The sequence below is a fragment of the Ovis canadensis genome, chromosome 21 (assembly GCF_042477335.2).
Source record: "Ovis canadensis isolate MfBH-ARS-UI-01 breed Bighorn chromosome 21, ARS-UI_OviCan_v2, whole genome shotgun sequence".
Taxonomy (NCBI): domain Eukaryota; kingdom Metazoa; phylum Chordata; class Mammalia; order Artiodactyla; family Bovidae; genus Ovis; species Ovis canadensis.
The window spans coordinates 17,232,018-17,252,768 of record NC_091265.1 but is presented as its reverse complement, the minus strand read 5'-3'; the positions used below and the strand labels follow the sequence as shown (position 1 = coordinate 17,252,768).

At 41.0% G+C, this 20,751-nt stretch overlaps 1 protein-coding gene across 8 annotated transcripts in view; it reads left to right on the top strand.

The window, feature by feature from the left end:
• DEUP1 (deuterosome assembly protein 1) overlaps window positions 1–20,751 on the top strand; it is a 126,996-nt gene that overhangs the window by 69,807 nt on the left and 36,438 nt on the right. For 6 of the 8 annotated variants that reach the window (XM_069565176.1, XM_069565177.1, XM_069565175.1 and 3 more), the window contains 2 exons: window positions 115–312; window positions 2,383–2,469. In XM_069565176.1, coding sequence (XP_069421277.1) covers window positions 115–312; window positions 2,383–2,469 — 285 coding nt within the window. The remainder of the gene's footprint in view (window positions 1–114; window positions 313–2,382; window positions 2,470–20,751) is intronic. The other 2 variants (XM_069565181.1, XM_069565179.1) reach the window with 2 other exon arrangements.

The window sequence follows — 20,751 nt, the reverse complement described above, 5'->3', positions numbered from 1 at the left end:
AGGTGGGGTCTGCCTAAGTTTAAGGTAGGATAGAAAGACAGCATATGGCCAGTGAACCCTTTCAGCTGCCTTCCGAAGGATTTCTTGCTGTTTTCTGGAAAATATCTGCTGCAGATAAGAAGTCATCTCTATCAGGAGGAAGAGTACCACAGCTCTGAGCAGGAAAGAATGAGGAATGAAATCTCTGACCTAACACAGGAGCTTCATCAGAAGGAGATCACTATAGCAACTGTCATGAAGAAAGCTGCCCTTCTGGAAAGACAGTTAAAAATGGAGCTAGAGATAAAAGAGAAAATGCTATCGAAACAACAGGTATGCACAGGGCAGGAGTGCCTGTCCAGGTCACCTTTGTTCAGTGCAGAGTCACCTTCCTTACTGATTACGGAAAGCATTCTATTTCTTCTGTGGTTTCTGAGTCTAGCAGCACAGAAATGCCTTGTGGAGTCACGTAACACCTTGGTGAGATAGCGCAAAGTGTCATCAACCAAAAACCAGGGAAGCAAGTGACAGCACGTGGTAATTTCTGTAAATCTCAGACTATCGTTTTCTTATGACCCATGTGATCACCCCCAACAGCAGCAGCATGCAGTAGTCAGATTGCTTCCTGAATTTGTTTTCCTTAGTTCTCGTCAATTAACATTTTTAACTTAAAAAGGGCTTTTGCTCCAGCTTTTCGTGGACACTTCTCATTCCCATTTCATATCTTTATTTTAGAATTTTGAAAAATGGATATTGAAAATGAAGATTAGCTCATATACACTGACTATTCACTTAATGCATATAGCATGGTTCATGGGGAAAAAACAGCAATTATAACATCCTACTGTTCAGATACTACAAGTGACTTCTAAGTCTTCCCTTCCTTCTTCCCTCCCCTCCTATTTATTTTGAAATTCCCTCAATCCTGTGGTGGTGGTGGTGGTTTAGTCATTTAGTTGTGTCCAATTCTTTGCGACCCTATGCACTGTAGCCCACAAGGCTCCTCTGTCCGTTACCCCAAATATAGTTTTTGAGAGCACCATTCAATAATTTTCTAGATCTATGACAATTACTGGGGCTTCCCTGGTGGCTCAGATGGTAAAGAATCTGCCTGCAATGCGAGAGACCCAGGTTTGATCCCTGGGTTGGGAAGATCCCCTGAAGAAGGGAATGGCAACCCACTCCAGTATTCTTCCCTTGAGAATTCCATGGACAGAGGAACCTGGTGGGCTACAGTCCATGCAAAAAGTCAATAACAGGGCTATTTAAATCCGATGTATTGTAAAAATAAGAAAATATTCTGGCTTTGCCCTCTTATAAGCCTTAAACTGTGATTAACCTGTAAAATACACAGGAAAATTACATAGATGGGATGATAGCATTGGCTGCACTGTATAGGAAATGATATTTTACAGGTGTTAACAGTGGAAAATCCCATGGATGGAGGAGCCTAGAAGGCTGCAGTCCATTGGGTCGCTGAGGGTCAGACATGACTGAGCGACTTCCCTTTCACTTTTCACTTTCATGCATTAGAGAAGGAAATGGCAACCCACTCCAGTGTTCTTGCCTGGAGAATCCCAGGGACAGGGGAGCCTGGTGGGCTGCCGTCTCTGGGGTCACACAGAGTCGGACACGACTGAAGCAACTTAGCAGCAGCAGCAGCAGCAAGTGATCAAGGTGGTTGGATTATGAATGGTTTTCATTTTAACCTTTATACTCTTCTATATTTTTAGACTTTTGTCAAGGAGAACATATTTTGTAATTTACAAAAGTAAATCTTTTTAAGGAAAGTGCTTTATGTAGAAATGAGCCCTAGATAAATAAAGGGGCAGATGCTGTGTCTAAGTACTGTCAAGTAGAAGAAATTAGGGAGGAAATAAATTAGGAGACAAAATGCAGTAGTCACAAAAAAAAGAAGGAAATTTGGCAGGAGTATCAGGAAGAACAAAACAACATGAAATCATGTTTGCATGTTGTAAAAATTAATCAGGTAATGAAGAAACTTAATGGACAGTGTTATTCAAGCATGTTTTTAAAATTGTGATTTTTTTCTGGTGATAATTTGCATACCATAAAAAAACAGAAGTGAGAAATGGAATTTGGGAAGGGGAAAGGGTAACCAGTCAGTATAGTTTGTTTTTAATTTGGCAGCAACCAGGAAAGGAGGGTGCAGTGGGGCCCGCGGAAGATCAGAGAACTGAATGAGGACACCCGATTTATGATGCGCCTGCCTAAGGGTCTCCCTTAGCTACTCTCAGAAAATATTTATATTAACAAAGTAAAAAATAAATAAATAAATAAATAAATAAAATTTTAAAAAAACAAAGTAAAATTAATTTTCATAGAATTGTGGGCTCTTATTATGAATTTTACATTCACTTTTAACTACTAATCTCCTTTCAGATGTTGGATACGAGGTACAAAGCTGTCAGGACGGAAAACACTCACCTGAAAGGCATGATGGGAGACCTGGACCCCGGACGGTACATGGTAATGTGCTGACGCCGCTCCGTAGCTTGAACAGAGGGCTTCCTCCTTGGCCAGATACTGTTCACTGAACGCCTCCCGCCTGTCAGGCGTGCAGGAGTCGGGCTGACAAAGTATCTTGTACTTGGATGGAATTTACTTTTCTCTGCAGGCTGGACCATTTGAATTTCTGGTTTTCTCCTTGTTCTTTTCTTGAATGGGGCTCGATTCAAATTATTTCCTCAAACATATATTACTGTCCTTGCCTTTGCGTCTGGACTCCTACACCCCGCATGGCCCGACTCCCGTCAGCTCCGCTTGATGCCCTGCCCCTGAGACTCCAGTCCGGACAGGTAGCTCCAGCCGCACTTGGGCCAATTTGTCTCATAGCTTGTCACTCCCCCCCAGATGGGGAACAAGGACCGAGTGGTGCCTTATTAACGTGTCACCAGTGCCTCCCAGCGTCAGGGGGACAGTCTTCAGTGAATGTTGGTTGGATAAAAAGAAGAATGGATCAGTGAACGATTGAGGGCTGACCTTGTGGTTTTTAACTGGGGCCTTTACAGGCTTACACAAGACGACTTACACAGGTTGAGTGCCTTTCTTTTCAGTTGTTTAATACAACAGTTGAGGTTTGGTTTTTTACGTATGAAATAGGAGAACGTTTATTTATTGAACTAATAAAATATCATAGGTACTTGTTTATCATTTATTTGTTTTGAGTAAAAATTCTGAGATGAAATAATTTTCTGCCAATGCAGGGAATGCAGGGGATCCAAGTAAGGCGATTGCTTAACCTGGCCTCTGGTTCCTCACTGTAAAGTGATGAAGTTGGATTAGGCATTCTCCATGGTCCTTTCTTAAGTCAGGATACTGTCTTTCTTTCTTTGTCAGTATTTTTATTTTTGAATTTTTAATTGAAGTATAGTTGGTTTACAATATTATGGAAGTTACAGGTATACTACTTAGTGACTCACAATTTTTAAGGTTATTCTCTATTTATAGTTATTATAAAATATTGGCTACATTCCCTGTGTTGTTCAATATATCCTCATAATTTATTTTATACATAATAGTTTATACCTCTTAATTCCCTCCTGCTCTCTCTATACCTGTGAATCTCTTTTTTGTTATGTTCACTGTTTGTTATATTTTTTATATTATACATGGAAGGGTGTCATACAGTATTTGTCTTCCTCTGACCTATTTCTCTTGGCATAATACACTTCAAGTCCATCCGTGTTGTTGCACATGGCAAAATTTCATTCTTTTTATGGCTAAGTAGTATTCCAGTGTGTGTGTGTGTGTGTGTGTGTGTGTGTGTGTGTGTATGTACCACACCATCATTATCTATTCATCTGTTGATGGACACTTAGGTTACTTCCATATCTTGTCAACTGTAAATAATGTTGCTATGAACATTGGGGTGTTTGTATCTTTTTGAACCATGTTTTTGTTTTTTTCAGATATTTATATACCTGTGAGTGAAATTGCTGGGTCGTAAGATAGTTCTATCTTAAGTTTTTTGAGAAACTTCTTTACTGTTTTCCACAGTGGCTGCCTCAATTTGCATTCCCATCAACTGTATGAGGATTTCGTTTTCTCCATGTTCTCACCAGCTTGGTTATTTGTATTCTTTTTGATGATAGCCATTCTGACAGGTGTGAGGTGATCATCTCATTGTGGTTTCAATTTGCATTTCTCTGATGATTAAGAATGTTGAGCAATATCTCTTGTGCCTGTTAGCCACCTGAATGTTCTCCTTGGAAAATATCTATTCAGTTTATCTATTTTTTAATTGGGTGGTTTGTTTTTTTGATGTTGAGTGTATGAGCTGTTTACATACTATTGATATTAACCCCTATTGATCATATCATTTGCAAATATTTCCTTGCGTTCAGTCAGTTCAGTCGCTCAGTCATGTCCTATTCTTTGTGACCCCATATATTGCAGCACGCCAGGCCTCCCTGTCCATCACCAACTCCTAGAGTTCACCCAGACTCATGTCCCTCGAGTTGGTGATGCCATCCAGCCATCTCATCCTCAGTCATCCCCTTCTCCTCCTGCCCCCAATCTCTCCCAGCATCAGAGTCTTTTGCAATGAGTCAACTCTGCATCAGGTGGCCAAAGTATTGGAGTTTCAGCTTCAGCATCAGTCCTTCCAAAGAACGCCCAGGACTGATCTCCTTTAGAATGGACTGGTTGGATCTCCTTGCAGTCCAAGGGATTCTCAAGAGTCTTCTCCAACACCACACTTCAAAAGCATCAATTCTTTGGCACTCAGCTTTCTTCACAGTCTAACTCTCACATTCATACATGACTACTGGAAAAACCATAGCCTTGAATAGACAGACCTTTGTTGGCAAAGTAATGTCTCTGCTTTTGAATATGCTAATCTAGGTTGGTCATAACTTCCCTTCCAAGGAGTAAGCATCTTTTAATTTCATGGCTGCAGTCACCATCTGCAGTGATTTTAGAGCCCCCCAAAATAAAGTCTGACACTGTTTCTACTGTTTCCCCATCTATTTCCCATGAAGTGATGGGACCAGATGCCATGATCTTCGTTTTCTGAATGTTGAGCTTTAAGCCAACTTTTTCAACTCTGCTCTTTCAGTTTCATCAAGAGGCTTTTTAGATACTCTTCACTTTCTGCCATAAGGGTGGTGTCATCTGTATATCTGAGGTTATTGATATATCTCCCGGCAATCTTGATTCCAGCTTGTGTTTCTTCCAGCCCAGCATTTCTCATGATGTACTCTGCATAGAAGTTAAATAAACAGGGTGACAATATACAGCTTTGACGTACTCCTTTTCCTATTTGGAACCAGTCTGTTGTTCCATGTCCAATTCTAACTGTTGCTTCCTGACCTGCATATATAGGTTTCTCAAGAGGCAGGTCAGGTGGTCTGGTATTCCCATCTCTTTCAGAATTTTCCACAGTTTATTGTGATCCACACAGTCAAAGGCTTTGGCATAGTCAATGAAGCAGAAATAGATTTTTTTCTAGAACTCTCTTGCTTTTTCAATGATCCAGCGGATGTTGGCAATTTGATCTCTGGTTCCTCTACCTTTTCTAAAACCAGCTTGAACATCTGGAAGTTCATGGTTCACATATTGCTGAAGCCTGGCTTGGAGAATTTTGAGCATTTCTTTACTCTAGTGCGTGAGATGAGTGCAATTGTGCGGTAGTTTGAGCATTCTTTGGCATTGCCTTTCTTTGGGATTGGAATGAAAACTGACCTTTTCCAGTCCTGTGGTCACTGCTGAGTTTTCCAGATTTGCTGGCAGTAGGTTGTCTTTTCAATTTGTCATTCAGTTCAGTTCAGTTCAGTCGCTCAGTCGTGTCCGACTCTTTGTGACCCCATGAACTGCAGCACGCCAGGCCTCCCTGTCCATCACCATCTCCCGGAGTTCACTCAGACTCACGTTCATTGAGTCCGTGATGCCATCCACCCGTCTCATCCTCTGTCGTCCCCTTCTCCTCCTGCCCCCAATCCCTTCCAGCATCAGAGTCTTTTCCAATGAGTCAAGTCTTCGCATGAGGTGGCCAAAGTACTGGAGCTTCAGCTTTAGCATCATTCCTTCCAAAGAAATCCCAGGGCTGATCTCCTTCAGAATGGACTGGTTGGATCTCCTTGCAGTCCAAGGGACTCTCAAGAGTCTTCTCCAACACCACAGTTCAAAAGCATCAATTCTTCAGCGCTCAGCCTTCTTCATAGTCCAACTCTTACACCCATACATGACCACAGGTAAAACCATAGCCTTGACTAGATGGACCTTAGTAGACAAAGTAATGTCTCTGCTTTTGAAAATGGTATCTAGGTTGGTCATAACTTTTCTTCCAAGGAGTTTCCTTTTAATTAGGTCACATTTGTTTATTTTTGCTTTTATTTGTTTTGCTTCAGGAGATAGATGCAAAAAATATCACTACAATTTGCATCAAAGAGTTCTGTGATGATACTGTATTTCTATGATAGTATGTCCTTAATTCTCCTAATAGTCCACAATCTAGCCTCAAAGAATAGAATCACTCTGGAAGCTTTCTGCATTCTTCTTTGCACTTTGTTATGGATCCTGTGATTGGAGTATGTGCTATGCTATGCTTAGTCACTCAGTTGTGTCTGACTCTTTGGACCCCATGGACTGTACCTCACCAGGCTCCTCTGTCCATGGGGATTCTCCAGGCAGGAATACTGGAGTGGGTTGCCATGCCCTCCTCCAGGGGATCTTCCCAACCCAGGGATCAAATCCAGGTCTCCCTCACTGCAGGCAGAATCTTTACCGCCTGAGCCACCAGGGAAGCCCCATTGGAGTATAGATAAAAAATAAGGGATGTGTGATTCCCCTGTCTGTTCCAGAAAGTCTATGTGATGCAAGGACTGTTTTTCCTAAATTGCATACACAAAAAAGTTAAATTGGTTTCTGCCTTCATCTATGTCTTTCTTCTCTCTTTCTCTCAAAAAAAGTGATTTTTGTGTTATTTTTCAGAATCTCAGTATGAATGTCTGTAGTTGTGTGTTCTGCTTCATTACAGCCCCCACTAAGCCACTTCACTCTGACTGCTGTCGGCATTTGGCTCTATTTGCTTATTTGTTTTCAATTTTTCAAGCAATAAAACACAGAAAGATGTGTAGAGAAGCTGCTAATTATCCCTGTGTCCATCCCCAATCCCAGTTTGGACTCCAGAGATCCTCAATGCTAACCAACTACTGTATTGCATTCTATAAAACATTTTCCTTGCTTGTGCAAACACTTAGATGGGATGGGTTGAGTGTTCTTTTACAGAAATACATGTATAACATTTACATTGGGCCTTCCCTGGTGGCTCAGTGGTAAAGAATCCACCTGCCAGTGCAGGAGATGTAGGAGACTCAGGTCTGATCTCTGGGTTGGGAAGATCCCCTGGAGGAGGGCATAGCACTCACTCAAGTATTCTTTTTTTTTTATGGTTTACTCAAATTTTATTATTTTTTTTTATTTTACAATATTATATTGGTTTTGCATACATCAACATGAATCCGCTATGGGTGTACACGTGTTCCCCATCCTGAACCCCCCTCCCACCTCCCTTCCTATACCATCCCTCTAGGTCATCCCAGTGCACCAGCCCCGAGCATCCTGTATCATGCATAGAACCTGGACTGGTGATTCGTTTCACATATGATATTATACATGTTTCAATGCCATTCTCCCAAATCATCCCACCCTTGCCCTCCCCCACTCCAGTATTCTTGCCTGGAGAATCCCATGGACAGAGGAGCCTCTCAGGCTACAGTCCATGGGGTCGCAAAAGAGATAGACCAAGTAATTAGATGATGACAGTAACACACAACTAAGGGATTAGATGATTACAATAACAACAATATATACATTATTCTAAACTGCCTTTTGACTATATATCATGGATATCTCTACAAGTCAGTAGAGAAACATCTTTTATTTTTCTTAATTTTTCAGAAAAAAACATATATACTCATGTAAAATACATATGCATTTTAATGAATTGAAGCATAACTCATATACCAGTGATTTTATTGAGTGTTGTCACTCTTTTTCTCGTTTCTCCCCTTCCCTCCATGTCTCCAGCCACCTCATAACCGATCCATTAGATAACATGTTAACTCTTTGGTATGCATTGTTTTATGTTTTTTCATGTGTGTGTGTGTCTGTGTGTGTGTGTGTAGTCATATACCTATTCAGGGGTTTTAACTTTTTTAAAAAATAGATTGCATTTCGTACACCTCTGTGTCTTATATCCTTTGTTAATCCTTCTAAGTGAGCAGGTTTAGGTCTTATCTGATTATATATAGTAGCTTAAGAATATCCCATGATTTTCAAGAAAAAATTCAGCTATTTTTCTAGAATTACAGTTGGGGTTAGGGGTACTGACTCCATGCAGTCAAAAGTCTGAAGCTAACTTTACAGCCAGCCTTCCTCCATATCTGAGGATTCAACCAATTGCAGATGTGTAGTGCTGCAGTGCATATTTAGGAAAAATGAAAAAACCCGTATACAAATCCACACAGTTCAAACTCATGTTGTTCAGGGGTTAACTGTAATTCATTCATAATTAACAACTCTATCTATCTCTAGATTTTTACACAGATATACAATACTGTGAAAAACATCTTGGAATAGCTTCCTGAGAATGCAATTGCTGATTCATAGGATATGTATCTTTTAATTTTAAAATGTTTATTGTCAAGTCATATTTCTACCATCTCTGTAAGAGAGTAACCTTTTCTTTCATCCTTACTGGCAATAGGTGTTATTGCTCTTTTAAATTTTTGCTCACTTGATGGGTGTAAAGTGATTTCTCAATAGTCTTTTAATTTACATTTCCCTGACTGCAGAGGGCATATTTTTGCATATTTATTGGCAATATACTATGACTTAGTTATATTTTTTGATCATTTTTCTTGGGCAAAGCTTAAACTCATTTTATTGGGGCTTTCTTTTTTTCTTGTCAGTTTATAACAGCATTTTTCTAATTTGTTGTTTATAACTTTTATATCTGTCATATGAAATGTTTTAAACTTTTATTTGTCAAACATGTACAATTTTTTGTTTATAGCTCCTGAATTTCCTTCCTTGTGTAACATGGTTCTTCTAACTTCTGGACAATATGTATAATTTCTTCAAAGATTTTTATATTTTTCATCTAAATCTTTAATTCATTTGAATTACACTTTTGCATGTAATATAAAATAGGAATCCAGTTAAATATTTTTATAATAAATGTTAGGCTCAATTAATCCAGTTTCTCCTGATAATTTCCTGTTGAATTCTATTTGGAATTGAATTAAGCTTATATATTATCTTTGAAAGAATTGGCATTTCTATAAAAGTAAATTTCCCTATCCAGTAATATGGCATGGCTTTCTCTTTCTTCATCTCTTATTTTATGCTTTTCAATAAGACCTTACAGTTTTCTTCATATAGTTTCTGTGCCTTTCTTTTTAAACTTATTCTCAAGTATTTTATATTTCCTGTCACTATTGTAAGTGGAATATTTTCCTTTTTCCATATCCAAAAACTTACTGTAAATACAGAAAAAAAGTCAAACTATCTTTTAATTCTAGTAAGCTTTTTACTAGAGGTCCTTAAGTGTTTTGACTTATGCAGTTGTATCAACAAAAATAGTTGTATCTCTTCTACTGTTAATACCAGTAATTTTTGTCATATTGAACTTGCTGAAATTTCCAAGAGAATATTAAGTAATCATAGTGATTATTGGCAAATTTGTCTAATTTCTGATTTTGGAGTTTTACTATTCAGGATAATATTCTTGATTTATGGTCTTTATTATGTCTTTCTGTTCCTGAAATTACTTAGAGATTTAAAGATTTGCTTCTGTTTTATCAAATGCCCTTTCAAAATACATGACATCATGTAGTTTTTGTCTATTAGTTTTCTGATGTGTAATACACTGTGATTGATAGATTTCCTGATATTGATCCACCTTTAAATTCCTGGAATAAACCTTTTTGATTATTATATTCATTTTCGAGTGGTGTCATAACAGACTGCCACAAACTGAGTGTCTGAAGACAGTAGAAACTTACTGTAGTATAGTTCTGGAAGCTAGAAGTCTGAAATCAAAGTGTCGATAGGACTATGAAAAGAAAAAGAAAGTGAAATAGCTTCAGTTCAGTTCAGTTCAGTCACTCAGTTGTGTCTGACTCTTTGCAACCCCATGAATCGCAGCATTCCAGGCCTCCCTGTCCATCACCATCTCCCGGAGTTCACTCAGACTCACGTCCATCGAGTCAGTGATGCCATCCAGCTATCTCATCCTCTGTCGTTCCCTTCTCCTCCTGCCCTAATCCCTCCCAGCATCAGAGTCTTTTCCAACGAGTCAACTCTTTGCATGAGGTGGCCAAAGTACTGGAGTTTCAGCTTCAGCATCATTCCTTCCAAAGAAATCCCAGGGTTGATCTCCTTCAGAATGGACTGGTGGGATCTCCTTGCAGTCCAAGGGACTCTCAAGAGTCTTCTCCAACACCACAGTTCAAAAGCATCAATTCTTTGGCGCTCAGCCTTCTTCACAGTCCAACTCTCACACCCATACATGACCACAGGAAAAACCATAGCCTTGACTAGACGGACCTTAGTCGACAAAGTAATGTCTCTGCTTTTGAAAATGGTATCTAGGTTGGTCATAACTTTTCTTCCAAGGAGTAAGCGTCTTTTAATTTCATGGCTGCAGTCACCATCTGCAGTGATTTTAGAGTCCCCAAAAATAAAGTCTGACACTGTTTCCACTGTTTCCCCATCTATTTCCCATGAGTAGCTTCAGTTCAGTTCAGTTCAGTCACTCAGTTGTGTCCAACTCTTTGCTTACTCCTTGGAAGAAAAGTTATGACCAACCTAGATAGCATATTCAAAAGCAGAGACATTACTTTGCCGACTAAGATCCATCTAGTCAAGGCTATGGTTTTTCCTGTGGTCATGTATGGATGTGAGAGTTGGACTGTGAAGAAGGCTGAGCGCCAAAGAATTGATGCTTTTGAACTGTGGTGTTGGAGAAGACTCTTGAGAGTCCCTTGAACTGCAAGGAGATCCAACCAGTCCATTCTGAAGGAGATCAGCTCTGGGAGTTCTTTGGAAGGAATGATGCTAAAGCTAAAAGTCCAGTACTTTGGCTTAGTCGTGTCTAATTCTTTGCAACGCCATGGACTGTAGCCTACTATGGTCCTCCATCCATGGTATTTTCCAGGCAAGAGTACTGGAGTGGGTTGCCTGTTCCTTCTCCAGAGGATCTTTCTGGGTCTCTCGCACTGTAGGCAGATGCTTTACCCTCTGAGCCACCAGGGAAGTCTCAATAGGACTGTGCTCCCTCTGAAATCTTTGGGGGAGAACTCACCCTTGCCTCTTTACAGCCTCTAGTGATTTGCCAACACTCTCTGTCAGTCCTTGGCTTGTGCACATATTGCTCCAATGCCCTGTCTTCACATGGCCAGCTTTCCTTCTTTCTCTTTGTCTCTTCGTACCGTCTTCCCTCTATGTATGTCTGTTCTGGCGTCCAAATTTCCCCTTTTTATAGAATCCCTGTCATATTGGGTTAGAGTCCACCTTAATGACCTCATTCTTTATTTGGTTACCTCTGTAAAGATCCTATTTACAAGATCACATTCTAAGGTATTAATAATGGCTGGGACTTCAACATATAACAGTCATACTCAACAGTTTTAATATATTACTGACTTCTACGTGGTAATATTTTATTTAGAAATTAAGATTTGTGTATATAAATGAGATTTGTATATAGTTCTCTTTTTACCAGCTTGTTATACAGTAATGTTGGCTTTCTAACATAAATAAGGAGTTTTCCATATTTATGAGTGGTCTGCCATAGTTTAAATAATATTGGAATTACAGGTCTTTAAAGATTAGAGGGAACTTAGCTATGAAACCATCTTGATATTGAACCAGTGAAGATAAACCAAAATGGAAAAGACTATAAGGGAGAATGTGTATATATAGATAGATAGATACCACTCCAAGATGGCAGAATAGAAGGGCGTGTGCTCATTTTCTTTACAACTCACTTTTGAACAACCATGGACAGGAGAGTGTTGGATCCCACCAAAAAAAGATACCCCACATCCAAGGGCAAAGGAGAAGTACCACCAATATGGTTGGAGGGATGAAATCAAGTATACAATCAAACTCCAACCCACCACAGATGCTCGGAAGGCTCAAACAAAACCTCGTGACCACCACAAGACCCCGCAGAGACTGAGCCAGACCTGCCTTTGAGTGTTTGAGTGTCCCCTGCGGAAGGATGGATTGTCAATGGCCTGCCACAGGGGCAGGGTCTCTGTGTGCAGCAGACCTGGGTGTGGCATAAGCCCTCTTGGAGGAGGTCACCAATAACCCCACCACAGAGCCACCAGAACTTACACAGGACTAGGGAAACAGACTCTAGCAGGGCACAAACAAAACTGTGTACAAACCAGGGTCCAGGAGAAAGGAGCAGTGACCCCACAAGAGACTGAGCCAGACTTGCCCGTGAGTGTCTGAGAGTCTCTGGCAGAGGCGTGGGTCATCGGTGGCCTGCTGCAGGGTTGGAGGCACTGAGTGCAACAGTGTGTGCTTGGGACCATTTGAAGGAGGCTGCCATTTTCTTCATTACCTCCACCATAGTTTGGTCTCAGGTCAAACAACAGGGAGGGAACACAGTCCTGCCCATCAACAGAAAATTGGATTAAAGATTTACTGAGCATGGCCCTGCCCATCAGGACAAGACTCAGTTTCCCCCTCCCTCAGTCAGTCTCTCCCATCAAGAAGCTTCCATAAGCCTCCTATCCTTCTCCATCAGAGGGAAGACAGAATAAAAACCACAATCACAGAAAACTAATCAGTCTGATTACATGGACCACAACCTTGTCCAACTCAATGAAACTATGACCCATGCCATGTAGGGTCACTCAAGACGGACAGGTCATGGTGGAGAGTTCTGACAAAACGTGGTCCACTGGAGAAGGGAATGGCAAACCACTTAAGTATTCTTGCCTTGAGAACCCCATGAACAGTATGAAAAGGCAAAAAGATGTGACACTGAAAGATGAGCTCCCCAGGTCAGTAGGTGCCCAATAAGTTACTGGAGAAGAGTGGAGAAATAACTCCAGAAAGAATGAAGAGACAGACCCAAACCAAAAACAACACCCAGTTGTTGATGTGAAAGTTGGTGATGGAAGTAAAGTCCAATGCTATAAAGAGCAATACTGCATGGGAACCTGAAATGTTAGGTTCCTGGATCAAGGTAAATTGGAAGAGGTCAAACAGGAGATGCCAAGAGTGAACATCAACATTTTAGGAATCAGTGAACTAAGATAGACTGGAATGGGAGAATTTAACTCAGATGACCATTATATCTACTATTGTGTACAAGAATCCCTTAAAAGAAATGGAGTTGGCAGCATCGTCAACAAAAGAGTCCAAAATGCAGTACTTGGATGCAATCTCAAAAATGACAGAATGCTCTCTGTTCGTTTCCAAGCCAAACCATTCAATATCACAGTAATCCAAGTCTGTGCCCCAACCAGTAATGCTAAAGAAGCTGAAGTTGAAAGGTTCTGTGAAGACCTACAAGACCTTCTAGAACTAACACCCAAAAAAGATGTCCTTTTATTATAGGGGAATGGAATGCAAAAGTAGGAAGTCAAGAGATACCTGGAGTAAGAGGCAAACCTGGCCTTGGAGTACAGAATCAAGCAGGGCAAAGGCTAATAGAGTTTTGCCAAGAGAACGCACTGGTCATAGCAAACACTCTCTTCCAACAACACAAGAGAAGACTCTACACATGGACATCACCAAATGGTCAATACTGAAATCAAATTGATTATATTTTTTTTGCAGCCAGAGATGGAGAAGTTCTATACAGTCAGCAAAAACAAGACCAGGAGCTGACTGTGGCTCAGATCATGAACCAAACTCGGATTTAAATTGAAGAAAGTACAGAAAACCACTAGACCATTCAGGTATGACCTGAATCAGATCCCTTACGATTATACAGTGGACGTGACAAATAGATTCAATGGATTAGATCTTATAGAGTGCCTGAAGAACTATGGACTAAGATTCATAACATTGTACAGGAGGCGGTGATCAAAACCATCCCCAAGAAGAAGAAATGCAAAAAGGCAAAATGGTTTTCTGAGGAGGACTTACAAATAGCTGAAGAAAGAAGAGAAGCAAAAGACAAAGGAGTAAAGGAAAGATATACCCATTTGAATGCAGAGTTCCAAAGAATAGCAAGGAGAGATAAGAAAGCCTTCCTCAGTGATCAATGCAAAGAAATAGAGGAAAACAATAGAATGGGAAAGACTAGAGATTGCTTCAAGAAAACTAGAGATACCAAGGGAACATTTCATGCAAAAATGGGCTCAATAAAGGACAGAAATGGTAGGGACCTAAGAGAAGCAGAAGATATTAAGAAGAGGTAGCAACAATACACAAAGATCTTCATGACCCAGATAACCACAATAGTGTGATCACCTACCTAGAGCCAGACATCCTGGAATGCAAAGTCAAGTGGTCCTTAGGAAGCATCACTACGAGCGAAGCTAGTGGCAGTGATGAATTACAGTTGAGCTATTTCAAATCCTAAAAGTTGATGCTGTTAAAGTGCTGCACTCAATAAGCCAGCAAATTTGGAAAACTCAGCAGTGGCCACAGGACTGGAAAAGGTCTGTTTTCATTGCAATCCCAAAGAAAGGCAATGCCAAAGAATGTTCAAACTACTGCACAATTGTACTCATCTCACATGCTAGTAAAGTAATACTCAAACCAAGCAAGGCTTCAATAGTACTTGGACAGTGAACTTCTCAGTTCACTGTTCAAGCTGGATTTAGAAAAGGCAGAGGAACCAGAGATCAAATTGCCAACATCTGCTGGATCATGGAGAAAGCAAGAGAGTTCCAGAAAAACATTTACTTCTGCTTTATTGTCTATGCCAAAGCCTTTGACTGTGTGGATCACAATAAACTGTGGAAAATTCTTCAAGAGATGGGCATATCAGACCACCTGACCTGCCTCTTGAGAAAACTATACAGGTCAGGAAGCAACAGTTAGAACTGGACATGGAACCACAGACTGGTTCCAAATTGGGAAAGGAGTACGTCAAGGCTATATTGTCACCCTGCTTATTTAACTTCTATGCAGAATACATCATGAGAAATGCTGGACTGGATGAAGTACAAGCTGTAATTAAGGCTGCCGGGAGAAATATCAATAACCTCAGAAATGCAGATGAAAGCACCCTTATTGCAGAAAGTGAAGAAGAGTCTCTTGATGGAAGTGAAAGAGGAGAGAGTGAAAAAGTTGTCTTAAAACTCAAAATTCAGAAAACTAAGATCATGGCATCCAGTCCCATCACTTTGTGGCAAATAGATGTGGAACTTGGAAACAGTGACAGACTTTATTTTGAGGGGTTCCCAAATCACTGCAGATGGTGACTGCAGCCATGAAATTAAAAGACGCTTGCTCCTTGGAAGAAAAGATATGACCAACCTAGACAGCATATTAAAAAGCAGAGACATTACTTTGCCAACAAAGGTCTGTCTAGTCAAAGCTACGGTTTTTCCAGTGGTCATGTATGGATATGAGAGTCGGACTATAAAGGAGGCTGAGTACTGAAGAATTGATGCTTTTGAACTGTGGTGTTGGAGAAGACTCTTGAGAGTCCCTTGGACAGGAAGGAGACCCAGCCAGTCCATCCTAAAGGAAATCAGACCTGAATATTCAACTGGAAGGACTGATGATGAAGCTGTAACTCCAATACTTTGGCCACCTGACGGGAAGAGCTGTCTCATTGGAAAAGCCCCTAATGCTGGGAAAGATTGAAGGCAGGAGGAGAAGGGGATGACAGAGGATGAGATGGTTGGATGGTATCACTGAGTCAGTGGGCATGAGTTTGAGCAAGCTCCAGCAGTTGGTGATGGACAGGGAGGCCTGGCGTGCTGCAGTCCATGGGATTGCAAAGAGTCGGACACGACTGAGTGAACTGAACTGAACTGTGTACATGTATGTGTAGCTGACGTCTCGTGGGCAGATCTCAGTTACCTTTCCCTTCTCTTCTATGGTACTTGGTATATTCAGATTTCACTTGTTCTTAGGTTGTTTTGGTGATTCTTATTTTGCTTGGGAAAAAAAACTTTACCCATTCCAAATGTTTCCTTGTTACCAAAGTTAGTAATATCCTAGAGTTCTTTGCATCTTTCCAGATTCTGTATTTATGTTTTCTTTCTTATTTCTAAGCATGTATAGTTTAGCTCTCTCTCTTTTTTTAAGTCTGGCACACAAAGGCATTGCTTATTAGTATTTAAAAGCATTGACTTTATTATTTCCTCTTTCCTAATTTCATTATTGCTATCTTTTATTAATTTCCTCTTCCTGGTTTGTTTTATTTTGTTGCACTTTGTCTGATACCTTTTTTAAAAATTGTATATATGTTTATCTGTTTCTTGGCTGCTGTGGGTCTCTGTTGCAGTCTGCGGGCTTTCTCTAGTTGTGGCAAGTGGGGGCTATTCTCTAGTTGTAGTGCGTGGCTGTGGTGGGTTTCTTCATCTTATAAATGAAAGCTGGCATTTTTTTATTCAACATCTGCTCATTCCACTCCCCAACCCCCCACCCAGACTGCCCCTGACAACCACCGTTCTACCTTCTGCTTCTGTCGGTTTGACTTTTTTTAAAATTCCAGATACAAGTGCAAACATACAGTATTTGCTTTTCTCTGTCTGGATTATGTCACTTAACCTAATGTCCTCCGGGTTCATCCATGTTGTCTTAAGTGGCAGGATTTCCTTCTCTCATGGCTGAGTAGTAGTATGTGGACCCTTCTCCACCTGCTCATCCACTGATGGACACTTTCCATGTCGTGGCTATGGTGAACAGTACTGCAGTGAGCACACTGGAGAGCAGACATGTCTTGAAACACTGGTTCCGTCTCCTTTCGATACATGCCCAGATGTGGGACTGCTGGCTCAGCGTGGTGGCTCTGTGTTTAATTCCTTCAGCAGCCCGCATGCTGTTTCCCGCAGTGGCTTCTCTAACTTCATTCCCATCAGTGGTGTGCGAGAGCTCGCTTTTCTCCAGATTCTCACCAACGCTTGTTATCTTTTGCCATTTGGATGCAGACCATCCTGGCAGGTCTGAGGTGGTGCCTCATTGTGGTTTCAGTCTGCATTTCCTTGGTGATTAGTGACGTTGGTAGCTTTCTCATGTGTCTGTGGCCATCTGTGTGTCTTCTTTAGAAAAACATCTGTTTAGGCCCTTTGCCCAATTTGTAATTGTGTTGTTTGTATTTTTGCTGTTAAGTTATATGTGTTTGTTATATAATGTGGAAATTAACCCCTTATTAGATATATAGTTGACAAATATTTTCTCCCATTCCACAGATTGCCTCTTCACTCTGTTAATTGGTTTCCTTTGCTGTGAAAGAACTTTTTAGTTTGTTGTAATCCCACTTGTCTATTTTTGCTTTTGTTGCCTGTGCTTTGGTGTTATATCCAAAAGATCATTACGAGGGGCAATGCTAAGTAGCTATTTCCCCATGTTTTCTTCTAGGAGTGTGACAGTTTCAGATCTTCCATTTAAGCCTTTAATCTATTTTGAGTTAGATTTCGAGTAGTCTAGGATAGAGGTCTAGTTTTACTTGTGTTCTTGTGAATATCTAGTTTTCCAACAACAATTATTAAAGACACCACCCATTCCCCATTGTTTTTGGTGCCCTTTTTAAAGATTAGTTGACCTACATGTGGTGGGTTTATTTCTAGATTCTCTTTTCTGCATTTATCACATGCCACAGTCAGCACAGAATGTTTTCATTCACTCTATAATTATTTATTGAATGTCTGATATATGTCTAGCAGAATGCTAGGATTATGAGTCAGACTAGATCCTTGAACTCGTGGAGATTAATGTTAGTGTCTATAAACATGCATTAGTGGATATAAACAACTAACTGGATGGTTATGCTAGAGTGATAGGAGGTTGTGGAGTGCAGGGGCTGTGTGGGGGTTACCTGATGCTGTATTGGGATCAGAAAAGGCTTCTGAGGAACAGTTAGCCAGACAGACAGTGGTGGGAAGGAGTCATGATAAGGTGATATAATGCAGGTGCTGCAGTGGTAAGGAATCCACCTGCCAGTTCAGTAGACCCAAGAGATGTGGGTTCATTTCCTGGGTTAGGAAGATCCCCTGGGGAAGGAAATGGCAACCCACTCCAGTATTCTTGAATGGAAAATTGCATGGACAGAGGAGCCTGGCAGATTGCAGTTCATTGGGTCGCAAAGAATCAGACATGACTGAGTGGCTGAGGAGACAAGGTAATATAATGTGCAGACAAGAGACAGAAATTCAAGGAGACCGGTAGAATTTTGTAACAACAAAGAGCTGCTGGTCATTGCGTGTTTACTATATGCCTTGCTGTCTGCCAAATACTTTTCGTACATTAATGTCTATGTCCTTATACTGTGTTGGGGGTGGGGTGGGCTGGGGATAGGAACTATTATCCCCCCAGAAAAAGAAATGAGATCTTTCAGTTTTAGAGTAACTTGCCCAAGATCATACAGCTTGTGACTGGCTCGGATAGCTCCCTATGCGTAGTGTTGACTGTCAGACCCCATGGTCCTGCCCCTTCTGTTCTCGTCACTGATCCCCGCCCTTCCATCGCTGCCCCTACTCAGCCCCCGCATTTCGTCCTTGGTTCTCTGCTCTGGCTGAGTGCTTCCCCTTGAAGGAGAGAGGCACCTGCAGCTTCTCTCTTCTGCATCATAGAATGGCTTCCGGTTCTCTCTTCGGAATGGCTTCCACATTGTCCATTTTCCACGCCAGGTATGCTTTCCTAATGTCACCTTTCCTGGTGGAACATGTGCTCAGTTTCCCACAGGAGGTCAGAACTCTTCACATCCCAGGCTTCCTTAACCTGGGTCACCTGCTCTGTTTCCCTGTGGAGGCCTACACAAAGCCTCCACTACAGCTGGAACAGCTTATTCTCAGTCTGTGTATGTGATTCTCATTTCTCATGCTCTTTCTTACTTCCTGACCTTGGCACATGCTTTTCCTTCTACCAAAAAATTCCCTTTCCCTCCATCACATGGCGTGTCCTATTAATGTTTCAAGTCTATCTGCATAGATTTTATGCTATACCAAAATCTGCTCTGATTTTCCTCTGTTAAGTGTCACTCCTCAAAGCCATCATAGCATCCTTTCCTTAGCATCTGTCATCCCACAGTATTACAATTGCCTGTTTTTTGTAAGCCACCCATCCCCTTACCAGTAGGCTCACTGGTTATGGTCCTAGTTTGCCACTATGCCTCAACACTTAATATAGTGCCTGAGTATGGAAGGCACTGAAAAATATTTTGTTTGATGAATAAATGAACAAATGAATGAGTGAATGCATCAGTCCATTTGTTTTCCACCTGAGTGCTTTTCCTTTACCAAAGTAAAGAAATACCTCTTTCTTTACTAAATCCTACCAGTCCCTTAAGGGGCTAGATTAGATTTTATCTCCTCCTTGAATTCATCTACCATTACTCTAGGGCCCAGTTAGTTTTCCTTTCTTTGACTTTCTGTAGCAGTGTTCGTTATAACAATTCAGCACTCAGTTTTGAATTGTCTTCTTTTATTTTTTATTACGGGTATGTTTTGTCTCTGTCATATTTCTTGTGGGAGAAAGGGGTTATGTTTCATGTTTTTTCTTCATATAAGACTTGGTATAGTATACGACTCAATGGGGGCTTCCCTGGTGGCTCAGACAGTAAAGAATCTGCCTGCAATGCAGGAGACCTGGGTCCCATCCCTGGGTCAGGAATATACCCGAAAGTAGGAAATGGTAACCCATTCTAGTGTTTTTGCCTGGAAAATTCCATGCACAGAGCAGCCTAGTGGGCTACAGTCCATGGGGTCCCAAAGAATCAGACTGACTGGGCAGCTGAGCACTCACACACATACACAAGGCTCAATGAATACCTGTGGATTTGTGGGACTTACCTGTTGTCTAAGAGACATGAATACGTTATCAAGGAAACCACTGCTAATTAAAAAGTTAACCAAAGCTTTGTCTTATCTCACTTCCTACATGATCTCAGTCCCAGTAGTTGTTGACATTGATTGATTCAAAAAACATTTGGGTTCCTACTTGGTGCAGTATAATTTAACACATAAATTATGTCATATCTATATTATTTACTATCTTTCGTGCATGTCACTTTAGTCTACTCAGTTTTATTGTATTTTCAATAAAGGCAGAGTCACTTTTTGATATTTGATTATCTCTGTAGAACTTTTACAGTAGCACACACATATACACACATAATATATATGTCTAAAGGTTGCTTAATGGGCTGTCATAAAATGGAATGCCATTTGTTATAGCCTTCAACGTGATGCTTATTAAAGTAGCACTTAATCATTTATAGTTTATGAGGATTATCCTTCGTATAGGAAGGTGTTTTAAAAACATTTTACTGTGGTTTTGCTTATTTACTTTGGCAGTGCTGGGTCTTCATCGCTGTGCAGGCTCTTTCTCAGGCTGTGATGAGCAGACGTCTCACTGCAGCGTCCTCTGCTGCAGGGCTCAGGGCACGCGGGCTCGGTGGCTGTGGCTCCTGGGCTCTGGGGCACAGCCTCGGTAGCTGTGGCGCACAGGTTTAGCTGCCCTGTGGCACGTGGGGTCTCCCAGATCAGGGACCAAACCCATGTCACCTGCATTGACAGGTGGACTCTTTGCCACTGAGCCACCAGAGAAGCCTAGGAAGGTGTTTTTAATTGAAATTTACGTGTCATAAAATATTGT